The sequence below is a fragment of the Amblyraja radiata genome, chromosome 6, assembly GCF_010909765.2.
Source record: "Amblyraja radiata isolate CabotCenter1 chromosome 6, sAmbRad1.1.pri, whole genome shotgun sequence".
Taxonomy (NCBI): Eukaryota; Metazoa; Chordata; class Chondrichthyes; order Rajiformes; family Rajidae; genus Amblyraja; species Amblyraja radiata.
In genome coordinates, this window is record NC_045961.1 from 72,141,017 (window position 1) to 72,165,886 (window position 24,870).

The 24,870-nt window shown below is 43.0% G+C and overlaps 1 protein-coding gene and 1 long non-coding RNA gene across 3 annotated transcripts in view; both read left to right on the plus strand.

Annotated features, from left to right (window-relative positions):
- The window catches only part of rbm26 (RNA binding motif protein 26), a 150,447-nt gene extending 137,102 nt beyond the window's left edge, over positions 1-13,345 (plus strand). For both annotated transcript variants that reach the window (XM_033022942.1, XM_033022941.1), the window contains exon 22: positions 11,788-13,345. In XM_033022942.1, coding sequence (XP_032878833.1) covers positions 11,788-11,806 — 19 coding nt within the window. In that variant the 3' untranslated portion in view covers positions 11,807-13,345. The remainder of the gene's footprint in view (positions 1-11,787) is intronic.
- Positions 13,346-15,401: 2,056 nt separating this feature from the next.
- On the plus strand, positions 15,402-24,296 carry LOC116974486. Its single transcript, XR_004412374.1, has 3 exons — positions 15,402-16,402; positions 17,154-17,385; positions 20,029-24,296. It is a non-coding gene; the product is annotated as an uncharacterized LOC116974486 (long non-coding RNA).
- Positions 24,297-24,870: the final 574 nt, after the last annotated feature.

Here is a 24,870-nt window from a genome sequence, read left to right on the forward strand (position 1 = left end):
ACACATTAATAATAAGTCAAAAGCAAGTTACAGCAGATACTGAAAATCAGAAAAAGATAGAGAAAAGAGTAGAAAATGCTTCACAACTCAGTCTGCACAGAGAGTGGGTCACGCACACACAGACACGGGTCAACGTTAATTGAATCTCAAAGGAACTGCAGCTGCTGGAAATCTGAAGTAAAAACAAAAAGGGCTGGAATCACTGAACAGGTCAGTGGAGAGAGAGAAACAGAGTACTCTTTCCCTTCTGCCTTCATTGCACAAACGTCCTTGCATGACACAAAGGCCTGCTGCATACAGCACTCGAATAAAAAACATCACCATCCTGGACTCCAATTGCCTGCTTGCAGCCATGTTTCCAAATGAGCTGCTTTAAACAAGGGAGGCTTTTTATAGTGCAAAAAACCCAGCATAACATCATTTTTACCATGTGATGATTTTTCAACACGTCGGTAGGCGTTGTTGGTTCAAGAGTAACTCGGGAAAGGAACTTGGTAACTCGGGAGACGAACTTGGAACATCGCAGAAATGACAAGTAAACGGAAAACTTAATCAGACCTGTGGGAACTCGGTTAAACTCTTAATCATAATCTCGTACACAACCACGAGTTTTCACTATTGGCCATGTCTTTCTGGAAAAACTGGCCATTTGATCACCAACCTTCATTGTGCTATGGTTGAATCTGATTTCCAAGGGTGTTTATATTGTTTCATGAAATCTAGATTTTGCTTAATGCACAGGATTTTTGTTTAACTAACTTTCAGCGGTCGTAGGGTTTTTGTTTCATCTTGAGTATTAGACTTGCCAAGTTTATGAATTATTATAGTGATATGGCCATTCAATCTACCACATTCTTGCTGACTCGTAGGCACCCATCTTCCAGCACTGTAGGCTCAGTTTTTATACATGCATTGAAATTAGCCTTTGTTACTACAGGTGCACAACCTTTTATCCGGAGTTCCGGAAACCGAAAAGCTCCGAAAACCGGACATTTTTTTCCAGGATGTCGTCTGCACACCAAAGCTCACGTTTGGCGCCAAACTTGACCCGAAACGACCCATGGTCAACCCAGGTCTGTACTACTGTAGCGGCTGCCTCCTCCCCAGAGACCGAGGCGACACTTAAACATCTGTAAATCATTGCTTAAATGTTAGTCAGTTAGTTTGGAGGGCTTTTATGTGAAGGGGGAGGGGGGGTGGGGGGTGAAGGGGGAAACTTTAATTCTTAGTCCCCTACCTGGTCGGAGAGGCGGGGAGCGGGCAATGCCTTACCGGGTCGCCGTGCAGTAAGCTCCGGAGCGTTGTGGCCGCCGACTCCCAACATCGCGGAGCTGGGGCTGCGGGCGTCCGACCGCGGGCGGCGCCGGTTGTAGCTCCGACCCCGGCAACTCTACCCCTGGCTGCGCGGCGCTCCAAATCCAGCGCCGCTCCGGAGCTTACCGCACGGCGACCCGGTAAGGCATTGCCCGCTCCTCGCTGGTATCCCAGAGCTGTGGCCGCCGACTCCCAACATCGCGGAGCTGGGGCTGCGGGCGTCCGGCCGCGGGCGGCGCTGGATTTGGAGCGCCGCGCAGCCAGGGGTAGAGTTGCCGGGGTCGGAGCTCCAACCGGCGCAGCCCCAGCTCCGCGATGTTGGGAGTCGGCGGCCACAGCGCTCCGGAGCTTACTGCACGGCGACCCGGTAAGGCATTGCCCGCTCCCCGCCTCTCCGACCAGGTAGGGGACTAAGAATTAAAGTTTCCCCCTTCACCCCCCCCCCACCACATAAAATCCCTCCAAACTAACTGACTAACATTTAAGCAATGATTTACAACGATTCCCCGGTCTCCGGGGAGGAGGCAGCCGCTCCAGACTTTTCAAGCCGCCCGCGCTACCTACCTAATCTACGCTAAAAATCTTCCATTTCGAAATCCGAAAAATTCCGAAATCCGAGAAGTGTCTGGTCCCAAGGCTTTCGGATAAAAGGTTGTGCACCTGTACTTTAATTTCTTAATTCCGTACATTGTTGAAGCTTCATCCACCATTGCTGTGATGACTCCTGTCACTGGAAAGTTTTCTTGATTCTCCAATTAAATCAGTCTTACTGCAGAATTTTGGTGTCATTCCTAATTCCTAATTGACTGCTTCCTTCATGCTGCTAGCTGCTCTATATACCAGCATGCATTGTTTTCTAGACTGGTACGTATTTTTGTTTTAATTCATGGAGATTTGGATATAGTTTGTGCGTTTTTATTAACTGATATTTGGATAATTTACATTAATTTTGTTTTAACACCCTAATTTTTAGAAAACTTTGCAATTTTACTGATATAGAAACATAGAAAATAGGTGCAGGAGGAGGCCATTCGGCCCTTCGAGCCAGCACAGCCATTCATTGTGATCATGGCTGATCGTCCCCTATCAATAACCCGTGCCTGCCTTCTCCCCATATCCCTTGACTCCACTAGACCCTAGAGCTCTATCTAACTCTCTCTTAAATCCATCCAGTGACTTGGCCTCCACTGCCATCTGTGGCAGGGAATTCCATAAATTCACAACTCTCTGGGTGAAAAAGTTTTTTCTCACCTCAGTCTTAAATTACCTCCCCTTTATTCTAAGACTGTGGCCCCTGGTTCTGGACTCGCCCAACATTGGGAAATGTTTTCCTGCATCTAGCTTGTCCAGTCCTTTTATAATTTTATATGTTTCTATAAGATACCCCCTCATCCTTTTAAACTCCAGTGAATACAAGCCTAGTCTTTTCAATCTTTCCTCATATGACAGTCCCGCCATCCAAGGGATCCATCTCGTGAACCGACGCTGCACTGCCTCAATCACAAGGATGTCCTTCCTCAAATTAGGAGACCAAAACTGTGCACAATACTCCAGATGTGGTCTCACCAGAGCCCTAAACAACTGCAGAAGAACCTCTTTACTCCTATACTGAAATCCTCTTTTTATGAAAGCCAACATTCCATTAGCTTTCTTCACTCCCTGCTGTACCTGTATGCCAACTTTCAGTGACCGATGTACAAGGACGCCCAGGTCTCGCTGCACCTCCCCCTTACCTAACCTAACCCCATTGAGATAATAATCTACCCCCTTGTTTTTGCCTTCAAAGTGGATAACCTCGTATTTATCTATATTATACTGCATCTGCCCACTCACTCAACCTGTCCAGGTCACCCTGCAACCGCCTAACATCCTCTTCACAGTTCACACTGTCACCCAGCTTTGTGTCATCCGCAAACTTGCTAGTGTTGCTCCTAATTCCCTCGTCCAAATCATTAATATATATGGTAAACAGTTGCGGCCCCAACACCGAGCCTTGCGGCACTCCACTCGCCACTGCCTGCCATTCTGAAAAGGACCCGTTCACTCCTACTCTTTGCTTCCGGTCTGCCAAACAATTTTCTATCCATGTCAACACCCTACCCCCAATCCCATGTGCTCTAATTTTAGTCACCAGTCTCCCGTGTGGGACCTAATCAAAGGCTTTCTGAAAGTCTAGATACACTATATTCACTGGCACCCCTTCATCCATTTTACTTGTTTATGGGTATATGGGTTTATGAATTCCTTTTCCAATTCAGAACAGGCTGTTGCATTACAATCTTTGGTAAAAGTAATCTAAAAATGATCTATGCAAGAACCATGCAGGGTTCAGACTACAGTAGTTTCTACAGTGCCCTCCAAAATGTAGATCTGCTCTACTTAGATGTTAACCAATACTAACACACAAATGCTACACACCACTATTATCTATAATCCAGTCCGGGTTTTTGTCATACCGGCACCATTCAACACGCTGTGTAACTTTATTATATGCCAATAAACCTGTTGGATCTTTACTTTGAGTATGTGTCAGTTGCTCTACATGGTTTCAGAGTTACGTGACCCATTCTACACCTAGTTTATCGGGTTTTCTTTTGTTTTATTTCCCCAGTATTTTTTTCTCCCACTTTCATTATGGCTCATACGTTTAAGAAGCCTGACCTGGTTCTCGATGCCGACCTTAGTGAGTGTTGGCAAATTTTTGAAAGAGATTTTAATGTCTACATTCAGGCTGCCCATCATGGAGTGCCTCCTGATCATATAGCTGCTGTATTTCTCAATGTATTTCTCAATGCTGTAGTTCGCAGAAGCTATTCAACGAACCGAACGGTTCAACTATGCCCCGGCTTTATTGGATGACAACAATGTGGAGATCACCCCTGCAGAGTCTATGGACAATCCGGTTAGTTTAATGAACAAGTTCAGACAACTGTGTGAACTTCGGTCTAATATGGTGATGGAGCGCAACAAGTTTTTTCAAAGAAACCAGCGAGCGAGTCGAGGCTTACATAAGTACCATAAAGCACATTGCCAGTCGGTGCCGTTTCGGGGATCTGTACGATAAGCTTGTCCGCGACAAATTGGTGAGTGGCATCCTGAACGATAAAGTGAGAAGTGAATTGCTACGGGATGCTGATCTAACTCTCATCGGGGCAGAGAATGTCTGCCGCATTGTTGAAGTTACTGACTCTCTTACCCGCCTCGCAGGGCCGGGTCCGCATTCCTCATACCATGTGAATGCTGCCAACCCGTCTACTGGGCTCAACGCCTGCCACCAGAAGTGAAGCAGCTTGGCAGGTTCCTCGATAAATGTAATAATCGTGGTGGTTCACACTCCGCTGTCCGCGAGCAGTTCCCTGCCTACGGGAAAGTTTGCCACTACTGTAAACAAAGAAATCACTTTATTTGGTGCTGTCGTGCCCGCAGAGATCGTACAGAACCCAAGCAGTCAGTGCACCTGCTCCAGCAAGATGGGTCCCTCAGCATAACCGATCGAGACCAAGCTGTACCGTCTCCCTGTGGGAATCCTTCTGAACCTGATATTTCCAGTCTAAACATATATTCTCTGTCTGAAACTTCATGTAAACTTCACAATCCCGAGGTCACTTTTCAGGTCAACAACACTACTGCTGTGGCAAAAATCGACACTGGAGCTCGTTGATATGTCATGTCCTTATCTGAGTTCTCCAGGGTCAGGGATGCAGAAGCTATTGTAAACACCAAAGCTTTGTTAATTCCCTTCGGAGGGGGAGAGGTTCACCCAGTTGGTAGGGTTGACCTGCAGTGCCACCTAGCGACACATGTGCACAAGCTGAACATTTTCATTGTCCCAGGAAAAGTGACGACTTTACTTGGCATCGATGCCTGCCAGGACTTGGGATTGGTAAACTTTGGAGAAGAAGTGCACCAACTTTCCCTGCCCAAGATACTACCAAACAGTTTATCTCATTCTCTCAGAACAAGGAACTTTTTGACAACAAACTCGGCAAACTACCCCACAAGTATTCTATTGTAACTGACCCCAACGTATTGCCCGTTGTCCCTCATAACATTCCGCATTCCATGCGCGACCGCATACAGAAAGAACTTCAAAGAATGGAATCCCTGGGCGTCATCGCTGCAGTTACCGACCCGTCGGACTGGGTCTCAACCATGGTAGTGGCTACCAAGAAAAACAAAGACGAAATATGAATCTGTATTAACCCCAGAGATTTGAATACTGCAATCAAGCGTCCGCATTATCCAATGCGCACGGTAGAAGAGGTAGCAGCACACTTGGGCAAAGCGACTGTTCTCCATTTTAGATGCCAAAAGCTCATTCTGACAAATCCCGTTAGACCACAAATCGTCTGAACTGACCACTTTTGGCACACCTTTCAGCCGCTACAAGTTTCTGCGAATGCCCTTTGGCATCAACTCTACTAGCGAAGTTTTCCAGCGCACGATGGAACAGCTGTTTGCAGGTTACCCTTGTGCCATTATTGTCGATGATAGCCTCGTTGCTGGCAGTGATATGTCAGAGCATGACGCCAATTTAAAGAAAGGACTGGATCGTGCCAAGGACATTAATCTCAAGCTCAACCCCCTAAAGTGCAGATTTTGTGTCAAGGAAGTGAAGTATGTGGGACACGTTTTTACTAGTGATGGACTCAAACCAGATCCTTCCAAGACCATTGCCATCAACGAACTGCTGGTTCCCACAGACGTAACCAGTCTACAGAGATTCCTGGGCAGGGTGAACTATCTGGGCAAATTCATTCCGAACTTCAGCGAACTGTCAGCCCCACTGCGACAGCTAACACACAAGGACGTAACCTGGTCCTGGTATACACAACACCAGAGGGCATTTGACACCGTAAAACAGCAGCCGTACTGTGCCCCGACTCTGCCTTACTTCGACGAGAAGCTGCCTGTAACACTAACCTGTGATGCCTCCCAGTACGGATTGGGTGCTGCCTTTCTTCAGAGTACCAGTGAGGGTGACAGCAGACCTGTTGCATATGCCTCCCACTCAATGTCTGAGACTGAGCAACGCTATGCTCAAATCGAGAAGGAACTACAGGCGGTGGTTTTTACCTGTGAGAAATTCAAATACTTTATTTTTGGAAAGTCTGTGACTGTTGAAACAGACCACCAGCCCCTAATCAGCATCTTGAACAAGCCGATCCATGCCGCTCCTGCCCGACTGCAGCGGATGATGATGCAGCTTCAAAGGTACGATCTTAAACTTGTTTACAAACCAGGCAAAGGCATGCACCTAGCCGACACTATCCAGAGCCCCGCGCAAGACCTGCGAGCAACAACTGTCAGACAACGACACGTACATTGTGATGATGGTGTCCTACCTTCCCACTGAATGCCTGGACGATTTGGCTGCGCAGACAGCAGTCGATGACAGCAGTCGAGTCCCTGTCCTCGATCATCCGGCATGGCTGGCCTGATGAGCAACCGATGGTACCAGTTGCTATTCGCCTGTACTTCCCGGTCTGCGATGAGCTTGTGCTCCAGGACGGTGTGATTGTCAAGGGACACAATCCCAACTGCCTTACGGGACAAATACTTTGACTCTGTCCACTGGGGACATCCCGGTATCGAGGCAACCATTCTTCGAGCTAAGAGCTTGTTTTTATGGCCCGGTATGACCGAGTTCATACTGGAGAAGGTGGAAGCTTGTGCGATCTGCAACAGCCTGGTACCCCATCAACCCAAGCAGCCGCTTCGCTCCTATGCAGTTCCTGCCTTGCCATGGTCCACATTGGCAGCTGACATTTTCGAATGGCGTGGTAAGCAATACCTGGTTCTTGTTGACTCGTACTTGCCCTAGTTTGAGATTGACCTGCTTCCAAGCCCCACTTCAGCGGTAGTGGTTCAAAAGTTAGCGTGCCACTTTTCGGTTTCACTTTTCATTTTTCGGGTGCCCTCGAAACTTCTGTCTGACAACGGAAGCCAGTTCACCAGCCAGTGTTTCAAGAATTTTGCCCAACAATGGGACTTTTCACATTACCAGCAGTCCCGAGTTCCCTCAATCGGACGGGTTGGCCGGGCGGTCCAGAGTGCCAAATAGTTGATGGAAAGGTCACATTTGGAAAAATCAGATGTTTACCTGGACTTGCTCAACTTAAGAAACATTGCCCACGACCCAGTGCTAGAGTCTCCAGCCCAACGTCTCATGTAAAGGAAGACCCGTACCACGCTGCCCGTACCCAAGCAACTACTGCAGCCACAAGTTCGCAAGCCATCGGTAATTTCAAGCACAGCTTCAGCACAAGCGTGAGATCCAGAAACAATCTTACGACAAAACAAGCAGGCCACTCAAGCCTTTGGCGAGTGGTCAAGTTGTACGACTTCAGACTGAGAAGGGCCATGGTCGCCTTGGTTTAATCCGCAGCCCTGCACCGGAACCACGTTCGTACATGGTCGATTCGAAAGGAGGGACCTACCGGCGAAACCGTCAGCAACTTCTACCAGTGAAGGAACCACAATCCACGATCCCGTATCCATATGTTCCAGGACTGTTTAACCGAATGACTGATACACTTTCATCCCCGGCCCGACGTCCATCCACTGAGTCTGCGCCCATCATGAATCCTGCCTTCTCGTCACCACGTTCGGTGCCCTCCTCACCCGTCTCACGGATCTCCGGTGTTCCGACATCCCCCAGTCTCTCAGTATTTGCTGGTGAAGGATGGAGATGCGAGCTTATACCGTACGCCTGCGGGTCATATTTGTAAACCTACCCTTAGATACGGGGACTATGTTTAACCTGCTCCAGCGCTGAAGTTACTGTCTATTTTTTTACACACGCCAGTTAAACTTGATTAGTTGTACTTACATATATATTCATAGTTACGTTATTTTCTTAAGAGGAAAGATGTAGATCTGCTCTACTTATATGTTAACCAATACTAACACACAAATGCTACACACCACTACTATCTATAATCCAGTCCTGGTTTTTAATCATACCGGCACCATTCATACTAACGGCTCCTGACACAAGTTGCCAGTCATAGAAACATAGAAAATAGGTGCAGGAGTAGGCCATTTGGCCCTTCGAGCCTGCACCGCCATTCAATATGATCATGGCTGATCATCCAACTCAGTATCCGGTACATGCCTTCTCTCCATACCCCCTGATCCCTTTAGCCACAAGGGCCACATCTAACTCCCTCTTAAATATAGCCAATGAACTAGCCTCAACTACCTTCTGTGGCAGAGAATTCCAGAGATTCACCGCTCTCTGTGTGAAAAATGTTTTTCTCATCTCGGTCCGAAAAGACTTCCCGCTTATCCTTAAACTGTGACCCCTTGTTCTGGACTTCCCCAACATCGGGAACAATCTTCCTGCATCTAGCCTGTCCAACCCCTTAAGAATTTTGTAAGTTTCTATAAGATCCCCCTTCAATCTTCTAAATTCTAGCGAGTACAAGCTGAGTCTATCCAGTCTTTCTTCATATGAAAGTGCTGCCATCCCAGGAATCAGTCTGGTGAACCTTCTCTGTACTCCCTCTATGGCAAGAATGTCTTTCCTTAGATTAGGAGACCAAAACTGTACACAATACTCCAGATGTAGTCTCACCAAGGCCCTGTACGACTGCAGTAGAACCTCCCTGCTCCTGTACTCAAATCCTTTTGCTATGAATGCTAACATACCATTTGCTTTCTTCACTGCCTGCTGCACCTGCATGCCTACTTTCAATGACTGGTGTACCATGACACCCAGGTCTCGTTGATCTCCCCTTTTCCTAATCGGCCACCATTCAGATAATAGTCTACTTTCCTGTTCTTGCCACCAAAGTGGATAACCTCACATTTATCCACATTATACTGCATCTGCCATGCATTTGCCCACTCACCCAACCTATCCAAGTCACCTTGCAGCCTCCTAGCATCCTCCTCACAGCTAACACTGACCCCCAGCTTCGTGTCATCCGCAAACTTGGAGATGTTGCATTCAATTCCCTCGTCCAAATCATTAATATATATTGTAAATAGCTGGGGTCCTAGCACTGAGCCTTGCGGTACCCCACTAGTCACTGCCTGCCATGCTGAAAAGGACCTGTTTACTCCTACTCTTTGCTTCCTGTCTGCCAGCCAGTTCTTTATCCACATCAATACTGAACCCCCAATACCGTGTGCTTTAAGTTTGCATACTAATCTCTTATGTGGGACCTTGTCGAAAGCCTTCTGAAAGTCCAGATATAACACATCCACTGGTTCTCCCTTATCCACTCTACTAGTTACATCCTCAAAAAATTCTATAAGATTTGTCAGACATGATTTACCTTTCATAAATCCATGCTGACATTGTCCAATGATTTCACCACTTTCCTAATGTGCTGCTATCCCATCCTTAATAACTGACTCTAGCATTTTCCCCACTACCGATGTTAGACTAACTGGTCTGTAATTCCTCGTTTTCTCTCTCCCTCCCTTTTTAAAAAGTGGGGTTACATTAACTACCCTCCAATCCTCAGGAACTACTCCAGAATCTAAAGAGTTTTGAAAAATTATCACTAATGCATCCACTATTTCTGGGGCTACTTCCTTAAGCACTGGGATGCAGCCTATCTGGCCCTGGGGATTTATCGGCCTTTAATCCATTCAATTTACCTAACACCACTTCCCGACTAACCTGGATTTCACTCAGTCCCTCCATCTCATTTGACCCCCAGTCGTGATGCAGACACAGTGATGCCAACATGCTATGTAACTTTATTATATGCCGATAAACCTGTTGGATCTTTACTTTGAGTAGGTGTCAGTTGCTCTACAGACAAAGACCCATCATTTATTTATTTGCCTCTATTCCACAATTTGAGATTTGTAATAGAAAAAATAACATGTGGTTAAAGTGCACATTATGGTTACATTATGGCTTCACCATGTAGAAATTACGGCTGTGTTTAAACATTGTACCCCCATTTCAGGGCACCACGATGTTTGGGACACATGGCTTCACAGGTGTTTACAATTGCTCAGGTGTGTTTAAATGCCTCCTTAATGGATGTTTAAGAGAGCTCTCAGCACCTAGTCTTTCCTCCAGTCTTTCCATCACCTTTGGAAACCTTTATTGCTATCCTCTATCCTATCTACTCAAGTTCAAACAAATGCCTCAAAACTCATTGGCCGACAGTTCATTCTACAGCAAGACAATGATCCCAAACATACTGCTAAAGCAACAATGGAGTTTTTCAAAGCCATAAAATGATCAATTCCTGAGTGGCCAAGTCAATCACCTGATCTGAACCCAATTGAGCATGCCTTTTATATGCTGAAGAGAAAACTGAAGGGAACTAGCCCCCAAAACAAGCATAAGCTAAAGATGGCTGCAATACAGGCCTGGATCACCAGAGAAGACAGCCAGCAACTGGTGATGTTCTTGAATCGCAGACTTCATGCAGTCATTGCATGCAAAGGATATGCAACAAAATACTAAACATGACTACTTTCATTTATATCACATTGCTGTGTCCCAAACATTATGGTGCCCTGAAATGGGGGGACTATGTATAAACACTGTTGTAATCTCTACATGGTGAAATGAAAATGTATGTAAATGGCCTTTATTAAAATCTGACAATGTGCACTTTAACCACATGTGATTTTTTTTTTCTATCACAAATCTCAAATTGTGGAGTACAGAGGCAAATAAATAAATGATGGGTCTTTGTCCCAAACATTATGGAGGGCACTGTATATTATCCGACCACTTGTTTTTACAAGATCTAATTTAAATGTCAGACATCTGTCAAAAGGTTCAATATTTGGCATTCCTTTTAAATTAAGTTGGCATAACCTTTTGAAAATTGCAGTCCTGTTGCACTAGATAATTAATTATTTAACAATAATCTTTGATTCGCAATACTAACCAGTTTAGTCCAGTGAGATGCTTGTGAGGCATTGAAAGCTAATCTACATTTTTGTTGAAGTAGAAAGCATAGTATATGGTTTAATAATAAAAATAACAAATCACAATTTGGGTTTAATTTACATATGCAGTTAATTTATATTACCTTCATAATTATTGAAATCAAATACCAGATGCCAGTTGTGCGTGACTAAAGGATCACAGCCTTGCTATGTCACCTTGAACTGCTGCAGCCATTGTGAAGAGAGCACCTGCACAGTGCTCTTAGAACATTTTGTGACCTAGACTCAGCAATCAAATGTTCTTTTGTGCAAGCCTAAGTGACTTCTTCGGTGGAGGTGTATGTTGGTGGAGTGATTTATTTTTTTAAGCTGCTGATGACGTCCACTACTTCTGGATTGAGTTAATCTTTATGTATTACAGCTGTATCTCTTGAACTAATTAATAGTATTCAGTCACCTTCCTGACTTGTATGCAGTGAACTACTTGTAGAATTGGTGGTGTGTATTAATGATATGCAACGTCAGTTGATGTTCGTTATGTTTTACTCAAGTTCTGCATTCGTAAGTGACCGTTATTTTAATGGGCAAAATTTCCTACAGTTTCAGGAAGAATCTTTGATTGATGATTCGTTACTGCAAGACGACGATGATGAAGATGATGATAATGAATCACGTTCTTGGAGAAGATGATCAGAGAGTTTACTTGAAGAACGCAATGCTGTCTACATTCTAAATCATAATGTGATTTGTTTTTTTTCTAAAAACTAATGTACTAAAGATTGTAGTGAATTACCTGTATTAGTCTAGAAGCACAGTTTGGGATAGAGGGTTCAACCCTGCAATGACTTGCTACTGTACCTGAAAGATTGAAATGAAATTACGGCTTTATTTGCAACAGGAGACATGTATGTAATTCATTTTTTAAATTCATTTTGTGAAACTTGGTATGCAAAATGTTAATTGAACTTCAACCTGATAGACATACCGAGACTTTACATGTAATTTACCTATTTTGGTCATATGATCTGACCAAACGAAGACCATTTCAATGTAACTATTATAAATGGTTCCATGTTGTTATGGAATGAGAGATTGATATTGAATCTCTATGGATGTTTTGAAAATTGCAGATATTCTAAGTTTTGTGATAAAGCAGAGAACTTGGCAAGTACTGAAAAGTGCTCTTGTTTGTTAAAAGTTATGAATACCTTTTGTTTTGCATAGTTTGCTTTAGGCTTTACTATGTATTAGCCTTTTTTTTTTTCTGTTGGATTTGTGTATGTATTTTACTTGGTTGATTTTAAACATTCATTGTACAACAAATCGGTCCAAAGTCTTTTTGACTTTTGAGACCTGTTTAACAAATAAAGCAATGGAATGGTCTAATATATATATTAAAAAAAACAAAAAAGAAAACAGTATGTAATATAAAAGAGAATTAGTTACATGTAAAAACAAAAAAAAATGAAGACCATTCCAAACACCCACCAAAAAGAAATCACAAAAGAGCTTTAACCAATTCTACCTTTTCATTACAACTCAAAATTTTTAAGATTCCTTTGCAGCAAAGGTTTAAAGTAAGTGCGATTTTACTGCATAATACATGTTACTTTCAGTTTAAACTTTTATCTGTTACAATCTCCCTATTCATATGTTGTCACGATCATTGCTCATTTTGAACCTGCCTGAGCTGGAGAGCATTAACCATGTGTGCACCTGTATTAATGGATTTTCAACTGTTGATTTTCTCATCAATCGGACAATAGATGAGACTTGGTTATGCGTTATATTAACTTTTTGTACCTAGAAAATTAGCATGTAACTGCTGGCTTTATGCCTAAAGGCATAGCATGTGAACTTAAATAAGCTATATGGAGTCATTTATTAGCCTGCTCAATCTGCTTTTCTAGCATAACCATTCCAACTTGAAGAAATTCCATAGCTCTTTTGGATCCACGATGTATGGTATTTGTTATTCAGTCAGTGCTCTTTTTTTGTATTTATATTTTTATTATAAACTACTAAAATAGTTCCTTAAATAAAAAATTAGGCCTTTAGAAACAACATCAGGAAAACGATTGAGCCATATGGATGTAAAATGACCCACTAGCTATTTACAAAAAGATTTTATTTAATGATTTCATGAAAAATACAAAGGGTATTTGGTTGGTGCTTATTAATATTGGGTTATGAGATTATCTAATTAGGTAGTTGTTGGCAGAACATGGAAAGTATTAAATGCTGAATGAGCTCATCAGTAATATCATTTGTTTGATCTTCATCCTACCATTCAACTCTTATCAATTGAAAATGATGCATCAGTCTCCATGTGCACTTTAGTACAATGCAGTTCAATGCCTCTGGATTATAGCTTGATATTAGATTAATCACATTGCCTATCTACTATTTCATGAAAGATAGCAGACATTAACTAAATTGGGAAGAAAGCTTAAGCTGTTAACTTTTGTTGTAAACCAGCCACAAACTCAGCTGCCTGGTCACAGTAGGAAGGAACTGCAGATGCTGGTTTAAACCGAAGATAGACACAAAATGTCGGAGTAACTCAGTGGGACAGGCAGCATTTCTGGAGAGAAGGAATGGGTGAGGTTTTAGGTCGAAACCCTTTTTTCAGACTATAGTAGTCTCAACCCGAAACGTCACCCATTCCTTCTCTCCAGAGATGCTGCATGTTCCACTGAGTTACTCCAGCATTTTGTGTCTGCCTGGCCACTGTTTCCATTCTTGGAAATAGTTTGAGACTTGCTTGGACCACTTGCACCTTGGGTGTTAATGTTTAATGAAACATTATTTTTCCATCTCTGAGGTCACCAATTCTGCTGAAACTTTCATCCGTACTTTTGTTATTTAGGAAGCACGAATGAAGTGCTTCCAATTCCAGTGATCTGAAGCACTTTGATTCCAATACTCTGTCTGATCCTTAATCATATATACTAAGAAAAGTGATACATCTATATACTTTTAAAACTCTGTGTGTGGGTGTGTGTGTGTGTGTGGTTGTGTGAGTGTGTGCCATTTTGCCTGTGAAACTTATCTCCTCGAAAACCAGACGCCGAAACGGGAACATTTTTACATATTTCATTAGAGATTTTCATTGTGATTTTAGAAATCCACTCTGTAATTTGGTACATTATTTTCCCGACTTTTTAATTAAAATTGTTGACCAATCTGACTGCTGCCCAGCTGCAGACGTTACAATAACAGAAATTTTTACATCTTCTGGTAGAAAATTTCCTTATTATTTCAAAAAATCCAATCCTCTATAAATTTGGTTCATTATTTCCTGAGGTATTTATTAAAATTTATCACCAAACTGACATTTAAAAAAAAATATTAAGGTTGCCCAGCTGCTGACCTCACAATGCCTTTCCTCGTGGCCCCGCCCTCCCTGCCACTCTGGATTAATGCAGCTGCTGTCAACGCGCATGCGCAGTTTTCCACGAGGTACGTTAGTCCACCCACCCACCCCGTTCTTCAGAAGGCTCAGAAAGATCAAGAAAGTTCTGCAGCAAAGACACTACAGTTCAGCTCCGCTATAGGATCTTTGTTCTGCAGATCGCTCACGCGTGCTGAAGACACAGCTCAATGTCGACGCAGCTCGTAAAGCCCCGCCCCTCCCATTGCCCGCCCTCCTGCTCATTCAGCTGCCAGTTTCCAGAGAGTCAAGCCAGTGCTGTCTCTCTCCGTTGTTCGTAGCCCACTCACTCGCCCGGCTCCTCCCGCCCCTCCTCTTCTCACCTCCTCCCCTCTCCGCCCTCCCTCTCTCCCCTCTCTTCTCTACCCGTCACAGGGGACGACCTCTCGGTTCGTGTCCGCGGCCCGATCCTCTGTAACGCTGGCGGAAGCTTTTGGCAGTTCTCAGCAAAGAGCCAATAGCGCACTATAGGATCTTTGGTCCACGGATCGCTCCGGGCTCGCTTGGGCCCCCGCGACCTGCCGCTTCGCCCCACTCCTCTCTCTCTCCCTCGCCTCCTCCCCCTGCCCTCCCTCTCTCTCCCCCACCCCCTGCCCTCCCTCCCCTAAACCCCCTTCCCTTTCCCCCTCTCAGCCCCCTCTCTCTCTCCCCTCCACCCCCCTCTCCCTCTGTTTCTTGCCCTTCTGTCTCTGCACCTCTCTCTCTGTCTCTCCCCATTCTCTCTGCACTCACTCTCTACCCCCTCCCTCTCTAGACGCGCATGCGAGTTGGGGACTGCGTCAGTGGATAGGGCAGTTATGGGGTAAAAGGAGCAAATTAATAATATTAATATATCAAGGGGGGTAGTTAGCGTGTGTACGGGAGGGTAGTTAGTGGGGATGGTTAGTGCGTGTGACGCAATATACCTCTGACCAACCCATCAATCTTTCTGCTACTCAGTTTTATATTTTTTGTTTGCTAACGATTTTTAGTGCCTTAGGACATAGGACATTTCATTTCAGCAGTCACGGTACATAAACTATATTTTTGTTGATACTATCATTACTGTGCATGTTTTTGCTTGAATCATTAAAGCAATCTTAAGTTCTTGTTCCTATGTTCTCAAGTTATTGTTGGAATCTATGTAGAGAGAATCATGCATGGCCTTCGATTAAGCTGCAATGCTGCCTCGTCTAAAAGCCGGCCAATTTGCTGGTCATGACTGGATATGGTAATTGCTCCCTGTGGAACTGATAGTACTGGTGACTTGAGGGGGAAAAAGATTGTTTGGTGTGGAAAAGGTATGACTAATGAGTTTATATTATTTCCCCACCTGAAATTTGGCATCATCAGTGACTTTACATGTAAAGAAGCAGTTGTATATGAAAGGGTACTTGTTATAACTTGATCTGGGGATGCTTCATTAACTGCGATTGAACAGTAAATCCTCTGGTCCTTTACTGCAAGATTGTCTGTGTTGACGTCAATTAATAAACTGACTTCAGGTTGCTTTTTTTAATCTGCTGTACATCTCTCCTACCACATATTCACCTTTGTGTTTGAAGAATTCTCTGCATTCACTTTGAAAATATTGAAATTAAGTAAGTTTCCTTGCCTGATAGGAAATTGTAGTTTTTAGCTGTAGTCTTATTCTTAACATTTCTCCTTCCTTTTCATCACTGACTATACTCAAAAATGAATGACCTTTGTTTTATTTCAATAGGCACACTTCATACCTTAGCACATTTAAATGATCTTGTGCCAACAGTATGGGACTCAACACTGAACTTGTTTATGTGACAAGTAAGAATTTAATAATTATATTAATATTTGTTTTGTGACTTTTTCACTAATCAAGCAAGCATGGTTTTAAGACTGGGATTCCCAACCTTTTTTGTCTTGTTTACCCCTCGCAACTTTAATAGCACATAACAATATTATTTCACTTATTTATGAACAACTAATGATGAACAGATATACCAGAACCAAACACAGTCAGTCAATGAGAAAAAATATGTACAAATCCAGAATCAACAAATTTACCCCAGGTTGGGAATCCTTGTTTTAAGATTTTCTGTCCCAGTTGTCCTGATAGGCTCCTGGTGGAGGCATCTATTTAAGACCAAATGTAAATGGTGCTGTTGAATTTGCAAGCTTCCCAAACTCATGTCAAAAGGGCTTGTTGTGAAAATGATCAAGGTCTGTGCCGCCTTTAATTCCAGGTCTCAAGGGAGAAAGATTATTGATATATGAAGTGTTCCATGCACTTAACCCAGAGTCTTGCCTTTATTTTGTTTTACTTTTTGATTTTGTTTGTCTTCAAGGATAGTTGTGGTCCCACCTCTTCATTCATCCTGTATGTTGTAAACTGGAATAAAAATGCTTCCTACTTTTTAATTGGGGTTTGCCATTGATGTATTAGTACCTATTTGTCACATTGGTGAAATGTTGACAGCTTGCAATGTATTAAACAGTGCATGAGATAATTTCATTGGAGTAGCTGCACAGTTCAAAAGCCGAATGTAATATTAATATCTTATCTTATTTTTTCCAGACTATTTCTTAAAATTCCCACAAGAAAGCACTTGGAGTAAACTAAAGAAAATCTGTGGTTGCTGCTAATCTAAGATAGAAACTGCTAGAAATACTCAGCAAGTTGAACAATATCTCCAGAGAGGAACATCTCATGATGAATTCTGATGAAAGGTCTTCAGCCTGAAATTAATTCCTATTTCTACATATCTTGTCTGAGTGCTCCCTGGACTTATTTTGATATTTATGTCCAGGTACTGATGGCTTTGATTTAATGACGTACTTTCAGACTATCCATGTTGAGTGACTTTCTTTCATGCCTGCTTACAAGTTCCAGGAAATCATACTATTATTATTCATTGACTAGTGGAATGTATGGGATACTCACTTAAGGCTGATTCAGAAGGTTAAGGTGTACAGGATTTGCAATGGATTCAGCACGCTGATTCATAGAAGACAAGAGCGTTGTGAAAGGAAGGCTAGAGGTCTGTGACCAGTTGAATTCCGTGGTTCTGTGCTGGAACCTCTGGTGTTTATGATTAATATATAAATGACTTGGATGTAAATGTGGATGGGTTGGTGAGTAAGTTTGCTGACGACACCAGAATTGGAAGAGTTGTAGATAGTGAGGAATAGTATCATAATATTCAACGGGATATGGATCGGCTGCAGAAATAGACGGAGAAATGGCAGATGGAGTTTAACCCAAGCAAGTATGAGCTGTTGCACTTTGGGAGGTTGAATGTAAGGAGAGAGTATACAGTTAATGGCAAGGCCCTTAACAGCATTGATGTGCTAAAGGATCTTGGAGTCCAATTTCATAGTTAACTGAAGGTGGCAGCACAAGTAGATAGAGTGGTAAAAAGGACAAGAAGCCGAAGCAAAGAAGTGGAAGCCAAATAACCGAACGGAAACGAAGCCGAAACGCCAAATAACCGAAACTGTACGAAGCTGAAACGCCAACTAACCGAAAGTGTGGGACGCCTAAATGCAAACTAACCGAAAGGGCGAGACACCTAAAAGCCAGCTAACGGAAAGGCTGCGTGGCCTAAAAGCAAACTCACCGAAAAGCCGCTCTGCCAAAATGCCAACTAACCGAAAGGCTGCGTCGCCTACAAGCCAACTAACCGAATGGCCGCTCAGCCGAAAAGTCAAATTACGGACATGACGTCGCCGGGGAGGGGGGGGGGGGGGGCGAGAATTGTCAGCAATTGGTCCAGACCCCAGCGTCCATCACATCACTGGCCGGTGGAGATGGGAGGGTGGGGGTCATTTTCCCCCACACAAGCCATAGGTGATTAGGCACTCTGAACCTGAGCACCAAGTTGTAAGCGGCCGAAGGAGCGCATCTCTCGGGACAGCCCCCACTATCCCACGGCCGCCCTCCGCCTCGTCTCCCCCATGCGGCCGCACTGTGACGGGCTGTGTCAGCAGCGCCGGGTAGAGCAGAGGTGTGGGACAGGCTGGTCCCTCCGCCCACCCAGATGACCGCAATGCACTGCCATCAGAACCCAACCCCCACACCAGGGTGATTCACATCCCCCCCGACCCCGGACAGCGACCCACACACGGGGTGATTTACCCCCTGACATCCACACCAGGTGATTCACCCCGGCCGCGGGGACAGAAGGCTCGGGGCATTGGCAGCCATAGAAAATCGCTTTTAAAACATGGGACACACAAATTCCCTGGCGGGCCGATGACAAGTGTGCATGACAACAAACAATGTTATCTCCTCCCACTGCCCCCGTCTCCACCGGCCAGTGATATGATGGACGCGGGGGTCTGGACCAATTGCTGACAAGTCCCGGCCCCCCCCGACGACGTCATGTCCGTTATTTAACTTTTCGGCTGAGCGGCCATTCGGTTAGTTGGCTTGTAGGCGACGCAGCCTTTCGGTTAGTTGGCTTGTAGGCGACGCAGCCTTTCGGTTAGTTGGCGTTTCGGCAGAGCGGCCTTTCGGTGAGTTTGCTTTTAGGCGACACAGCCTTTCGGTTAGTTGGCTTTTAGGCGTCCCGCCCTTTTGGTTAGTTTGCATTTAGGCGTCCCACCTTTTCGGTTAGTTGGCGTTTTGGCTTCGTACGGTTTCGGTTATTTAGCGTTTCGGCTTCATTTCAGTTTGGTTATTTGGCTTCCACTTCTTTGCTTCGGCTTCTCGTCCTTCTACGCCACGTCCGCACACGGTTAGGCCACATTGGGAGTATTGCGTACAGTTCTGGCCACGCATTTTCTGCAAAGATGTGAGGGCTTTGGAGAGAGTGCAGAGGAGTTTACCAAATTGCTACCTGGATTAGAGGGTTTCGGCTATAGGGAGAGGTTGGATAGATTTGTATTGTTTTCACGGGAATATTGGAGATTGAGAGGAAATCTGATGAAGTATATAAAATTGAGAGGCATTGATGGGGTAGACGGTCAGAACCTTTTTCCCCTGAGTGGAAAAGTCCAACACGAGAGAGCATAGCTCTCGGGTGAGAAGGGAAAAGTTTAATGGAGATGTGTGGAGCAGGTTCTTGAGTGGTGGGGGGACCTGTAACGCAGTGCCAGGGTTGGTGGTGGAGCCAGATAAGTTAGTGGATTTTAACAGTCCTTTAGATAAGCACATGGAAGCACATGGAATAGAAGGATATGGATCGCGCAAAGGCAGATGGGATCAGTTTAACCTGGCATCGGATTCGGCACAAATATTGTGGGCCGAAGGAGCCAATCCTGTGCTGTACTGTTCTATATTCTGTGTATGTTTCATAAGCTCATTTATACATCAGGCCAGAGTCACATTCCATGGCAAGTAAATACATCCTGGAAGCTTAGCTGGTTTAGTCTTACAAATGCTGTGACTGTAAGGGCAGATCAGAGGCTGGGTACCCTGCAGTGAGTGACTTGCCTCCCTTTTTCACCAGGTACCTGCCTTGAGTCAAAAGTACAAGTGTCCCACTTGCTTGGATGAGCACAACTGCAACAGCACTCGAGGCTTGATACAATCCAGGAACAGAATTCAAAAGAAAGATAAAGCCAGGTTCTTTCAACTAGCAACCCCATGGCCTTAAGCATCTTTTCCTCTCCTATGTCTGCTGTCTGCATCAAATTTTCAGAATTATACAGAGATGTTGCAGAAGAAGAGTTTTTTAATAAAAACTGAAAATACTAGAAATACTCAGCATGTCAAGCAGTATCTGTAAAAAGTGAAATGGTCAACATTTCATGTCAGAGATCCTTTGTCAGAACTTGTGCTCTTGGCCTGCTGAGAATTTCTGGTATTTTCTCATTTTAAAATTTCTGGCATGAGCAGTTTTTTAAATTTTCATTTTGAGTTTTTTTATCTGGGTGCATGCTGCATTATCAGGCTAGGCTGGTAGAAATCATAGCACTGAATAAATTGTTGAAAAACAATGTTCATCGACAGATCATTTTCTATTTCCCGCCATTTTGCCTCCTCCCTAATCTTACTTTCCAATTTTGTGGTTGATAGAGAGGTGATGTGAAACAAGGCAAGGGGTTTCATCATCCAAAATAATGAAGCTTGTTTGATTGGCACCTGACTCAGCCCCCACGTGTTCACTCCCCCACCGATGATGGATGACAGTGGTATTATGCACAGTGTTCAAAACGCAATACAGCAACACTCCGCGGCTCCTTCAACAACGTCTCTCAAATCCACATCCTCTACAATCCAGAAGGGCAAATGCATTGCCAAGTTGCGCATGTTCCCTTATGACATAAGTGTAAAAGGAGTCTATTTTGGCCTTAGAGCAATATTTTTCCTGGCTAATTTTCCCAATAACCTGTTCTACCCCTATTCCCATCAATTTTACACAAGGTAATTTACAGTGGCCAATTAACCTACTAATCCGTACATTTTTGGAACGTGGGAGGAAATTGGAGCGCCTGAAGGAAATTCATACATTCACTGGGAGAATCACAAATCACACAGGCAGCAGCAGTGGACAGGATCAAACCAACATTTCTGGATCTGTGAGGTAGCACCTCCACACGCTTCTCCACGCACACACGTGGCAATTTAAATGACCAAATACCTACTGACCCACTTGTCTTTGGGTTAAGGGAGGAAGCCCACATATCACAGAGAGAAAGTGTAAACTCCATACTGACTGTACTAGAGGTTAGGATTTAACCCAGACCACTGCTTTGGAAAAAAAACATCAGGAACACTGATCTCCAGGTTAACAGCAGGAAGCCTTATCGCCACAGCTAATCAACAGCTTTAAAAAAAACAAAAAACATTTTGTATCCAATACCATAACCTCCCAGCATGGAAATTTATATTATTTCATTGTTTTGATATGTTTAAGTCCAGGCAGTCCCACATAAGCTGATAACACTGAATACCTCTATCTCACACAGCACCAATGTAAGAAGGCAGCTTGCCACTGACCCCAAGTGCAAGTTGGGATCCTGGCTGCTAGTGACATCCATATCCAAGGAAAATAAATGCTTCCTCCATGACCATACTGCTTAAACAAGGCACATATCGAAACCTTGGGATCTTTGTACTGATCTTGGAATGTAGCCTGCAGAGTTCAGTAAGGTTATGCTGTTTACACCTTTCGTAATCATCTTCCTTAGTCACCCTACCCCACCTGCCAACATCCCTTCACCTCTGCATCATGTATATAAAGTTGAAGTGCACCTTTTATAAGTGCCATTCATTATAATATTATGACCTATCCTGCACTCTGCTCTCCTAAATGATTTACACTAACTTCAACCTTATTCTCTGTATAGTGCTGTGACACACAAAAGTACTGTAGCATGCCCATCACTGAAAGCTTTTATTTTTTCTTCATAGTTTTGCTTTGGGCCCAATGCAGTACATTTTTAATGCAGTACTATTTTTTATTCTATTCCATGCTTAGGTTTACCATGTCAGTTACCTTGCATTCTGTTGGGAATGAATTTATAAACTCCTGCCTAGTGATAATTTTTAGTTTGTATGCTAATAACAGATCCTGCTGATATTTCTTCAGTGACTAAGTGTCATTTTTCCACTGGTTAGAGGTATCCTTGGTATAGGTAATGTTAATTGCTTGTTGCTCTCCTTTTGAATTTTTGAAAATCTCTTTATGAGCTCTTCGCCACTGTTCATGTCATTTATCCATCAGCATTCACTCCATTTAATATGTGACTCTGCCTGCAAGACTGCAGCCCCTGTTGTGTGCAATAGGTTTGGTTGAGTGCTCACAGCATCTCCTGTCACATCACATTTGCATAAAGAAGGATGGATAACTACATTTGAGCAAAGAAATGAAAATGCCCAGCGCCAGACCTGTCAGCTTTGTTCTCAAGTTAATTGTGAAAAATTTGATTTGCTTTGTTTTCTGTCTTTATTATGACAACCCCCTCCCCATTTGCTTTGGCTTGCACGCTCCAGCATGTAGTCTTTAAAGACCAGACAGCTATTTTACCCCCAGATCCACCCCAGGGATTGATTACTTCAGTCTTACTAACCCTTAGTACTGGTTCATCTCTTTGGCTAAATTAGGCCTACTTGGCAGATTTGCTTACAATTAAAATTCACGAAGATTTGTACATTTACAGTCAGTGCTCTGGGTTCTCATTGTTTGGGAGACTACAATTATTCATCAAACCATTTCAGGATTAATCACACTCTTTAATTGATTTTCTCTGCCAATTTCAAGTGACAGGTTTGCTATTATTCAGTAGCATTTTCAGAATCGACATTATTTTCAGGAATAGTACAATTTTCAAGATATGTCTGATATTAGTTAAGTTTAGAGATATAGCGTGGAAACGGGCCCTTCGGCCCACCGATTCCACGCTGACCATTGTTTACCCATACATTAGTTCTATGTTATTCCACTTTCACATACTGCACACTAGGGACAATTCACAGAAGCCAAATAACATACAAACCTGTGTGTTTTTAGAATGTGGTAGGCAACCTGAGGCGACTAGCAGGATTTAACTTGATATCTTTGAATTTATATGTGGATGGTAATTGTTGATGTTATCATGCAACTTTGTTTTTATATATTTGGCATATGTTAATGCATCTAATTCTGCCATCTGTTTTTACTGTTGAGATTTTTAGAATAATTTTAGTAGTGATGATTTCAATAGTTTACTTTAATTTTCAAGTTTATTTGTACTTAGGTTAACTTTTGTAATTGTGTCTGAAGTTGCCGAACATAAAATTGTGACAGTCATGTCTAAGTTTTATTTATTTTAAAATGCATTTATTTTTCTGAATAATTTATTAACTTATCTCAAGGAAATCATATTGCAATTCTTTAACTAGGTCAAATTTGTTATAACTCATTACAAACAATTCCCTGATTTGGAGTCTTTTGGGACACGGAATAAAACCTGCTCTCACACAATATTTTTCAACTTTTGTTTCTTGACAGAGGATGTGGTGTTACGTTGCAGAAAAGTATGATATGGCCCTTTTTCTGGGGATGTAACTCCCTGTAACATGGGTGTTATCTGTATGGGATGTTATTTTGAAAATACAGTGTACACATATTCAATATTTGACATCCTGCGAAAATTTACATTTTTTATATAGCTTGTATCATTGCAGTTAAATACAACTGCAGTACTGCATCCTGCTCCATTAGAAAAAAAACTCAAAGTTCACTTGAGAGATTATTTTCCTCTCTATGTAGAGTATTTTTGGGGGTTGCTTATGATTACAAATTTTGACCCTACCTTGTACAATACAATTGGGATTTGGCAGCTCTTCAATGGCCTTAAAGGACTCTTGCCTCGGAGCTTTCAAATTTGTAATAATTGGTCAAATTCTACAAAATAATAAAATTGTCAGTAGGAAGTGATGGCTAAATTTGGCATGTAATGTGATATCTGTCATTTAAGGATTTATGGCAGATTATATCTAGAGGCAACATGAAAGTTGGTTCATAAATGATGACAAACAGCAGTTGCAGAGTTTTTCTGCTTCAGAGTATCTCTTGGTAGTTAATTAGTTACAGTGCATTGCCCTAAGTACAGGTGGATCACAGAAGATTCAGGGAGTTGAGAAAAGGTTACAGGGAAATAATTGGGCAATGGGTTTGATGGGAATGTACTGAATGCCAGCATAGAGTTGATGGTTGGAATTACTTGCTGTGTTGTAAGGAAATAATAGACAAATATGTTCAATAAAGATCTGTTTATAAAGACTACAAAAATTATGGTAACTTTCATTAATTATACACTGCTGGTCCTGCCGTGAAGTTTCACATCAGGAAGACATGGTGCAACTTTAGTGAATTTCATAAATGTACAGAAAATGCATTCCTATTGCCCACATCAGAAAAAACTCTCACTTTCATTCTGGGATTTTCTCCATTAATGTATGATGGTATTATCAGTTAGGTTGCATTTTTCAATGCAAAACGGAACAATTTTGCTACAATCTGAAGTCTTTTAACCAATTTAAGCACCTGCATCTCTCACTTTGCTTGCACACAGCAGCATGGAGTCAGGGATCATACTGTAATCTACCATTATTGGCATTAAATCAAACTGAAAGTAGTATTCAATCACTTGTTCATGAAAGACATTAATATGGCCTTACTTCAACACTTCTGGTTATGTGTAGGTACAACAGGAAAGTCCATTAAATTAATAAGGCAGTTTACTAAGCACGTTATTATGGGGAATTTTATTATAGTTGGAGTCGTACAGCATGGATGTTTGTCCCAGTTTGCCCATGCTGACCAAGATGCCCCATCTAAGCTCGTCCCATTTGCCTGTTTTTG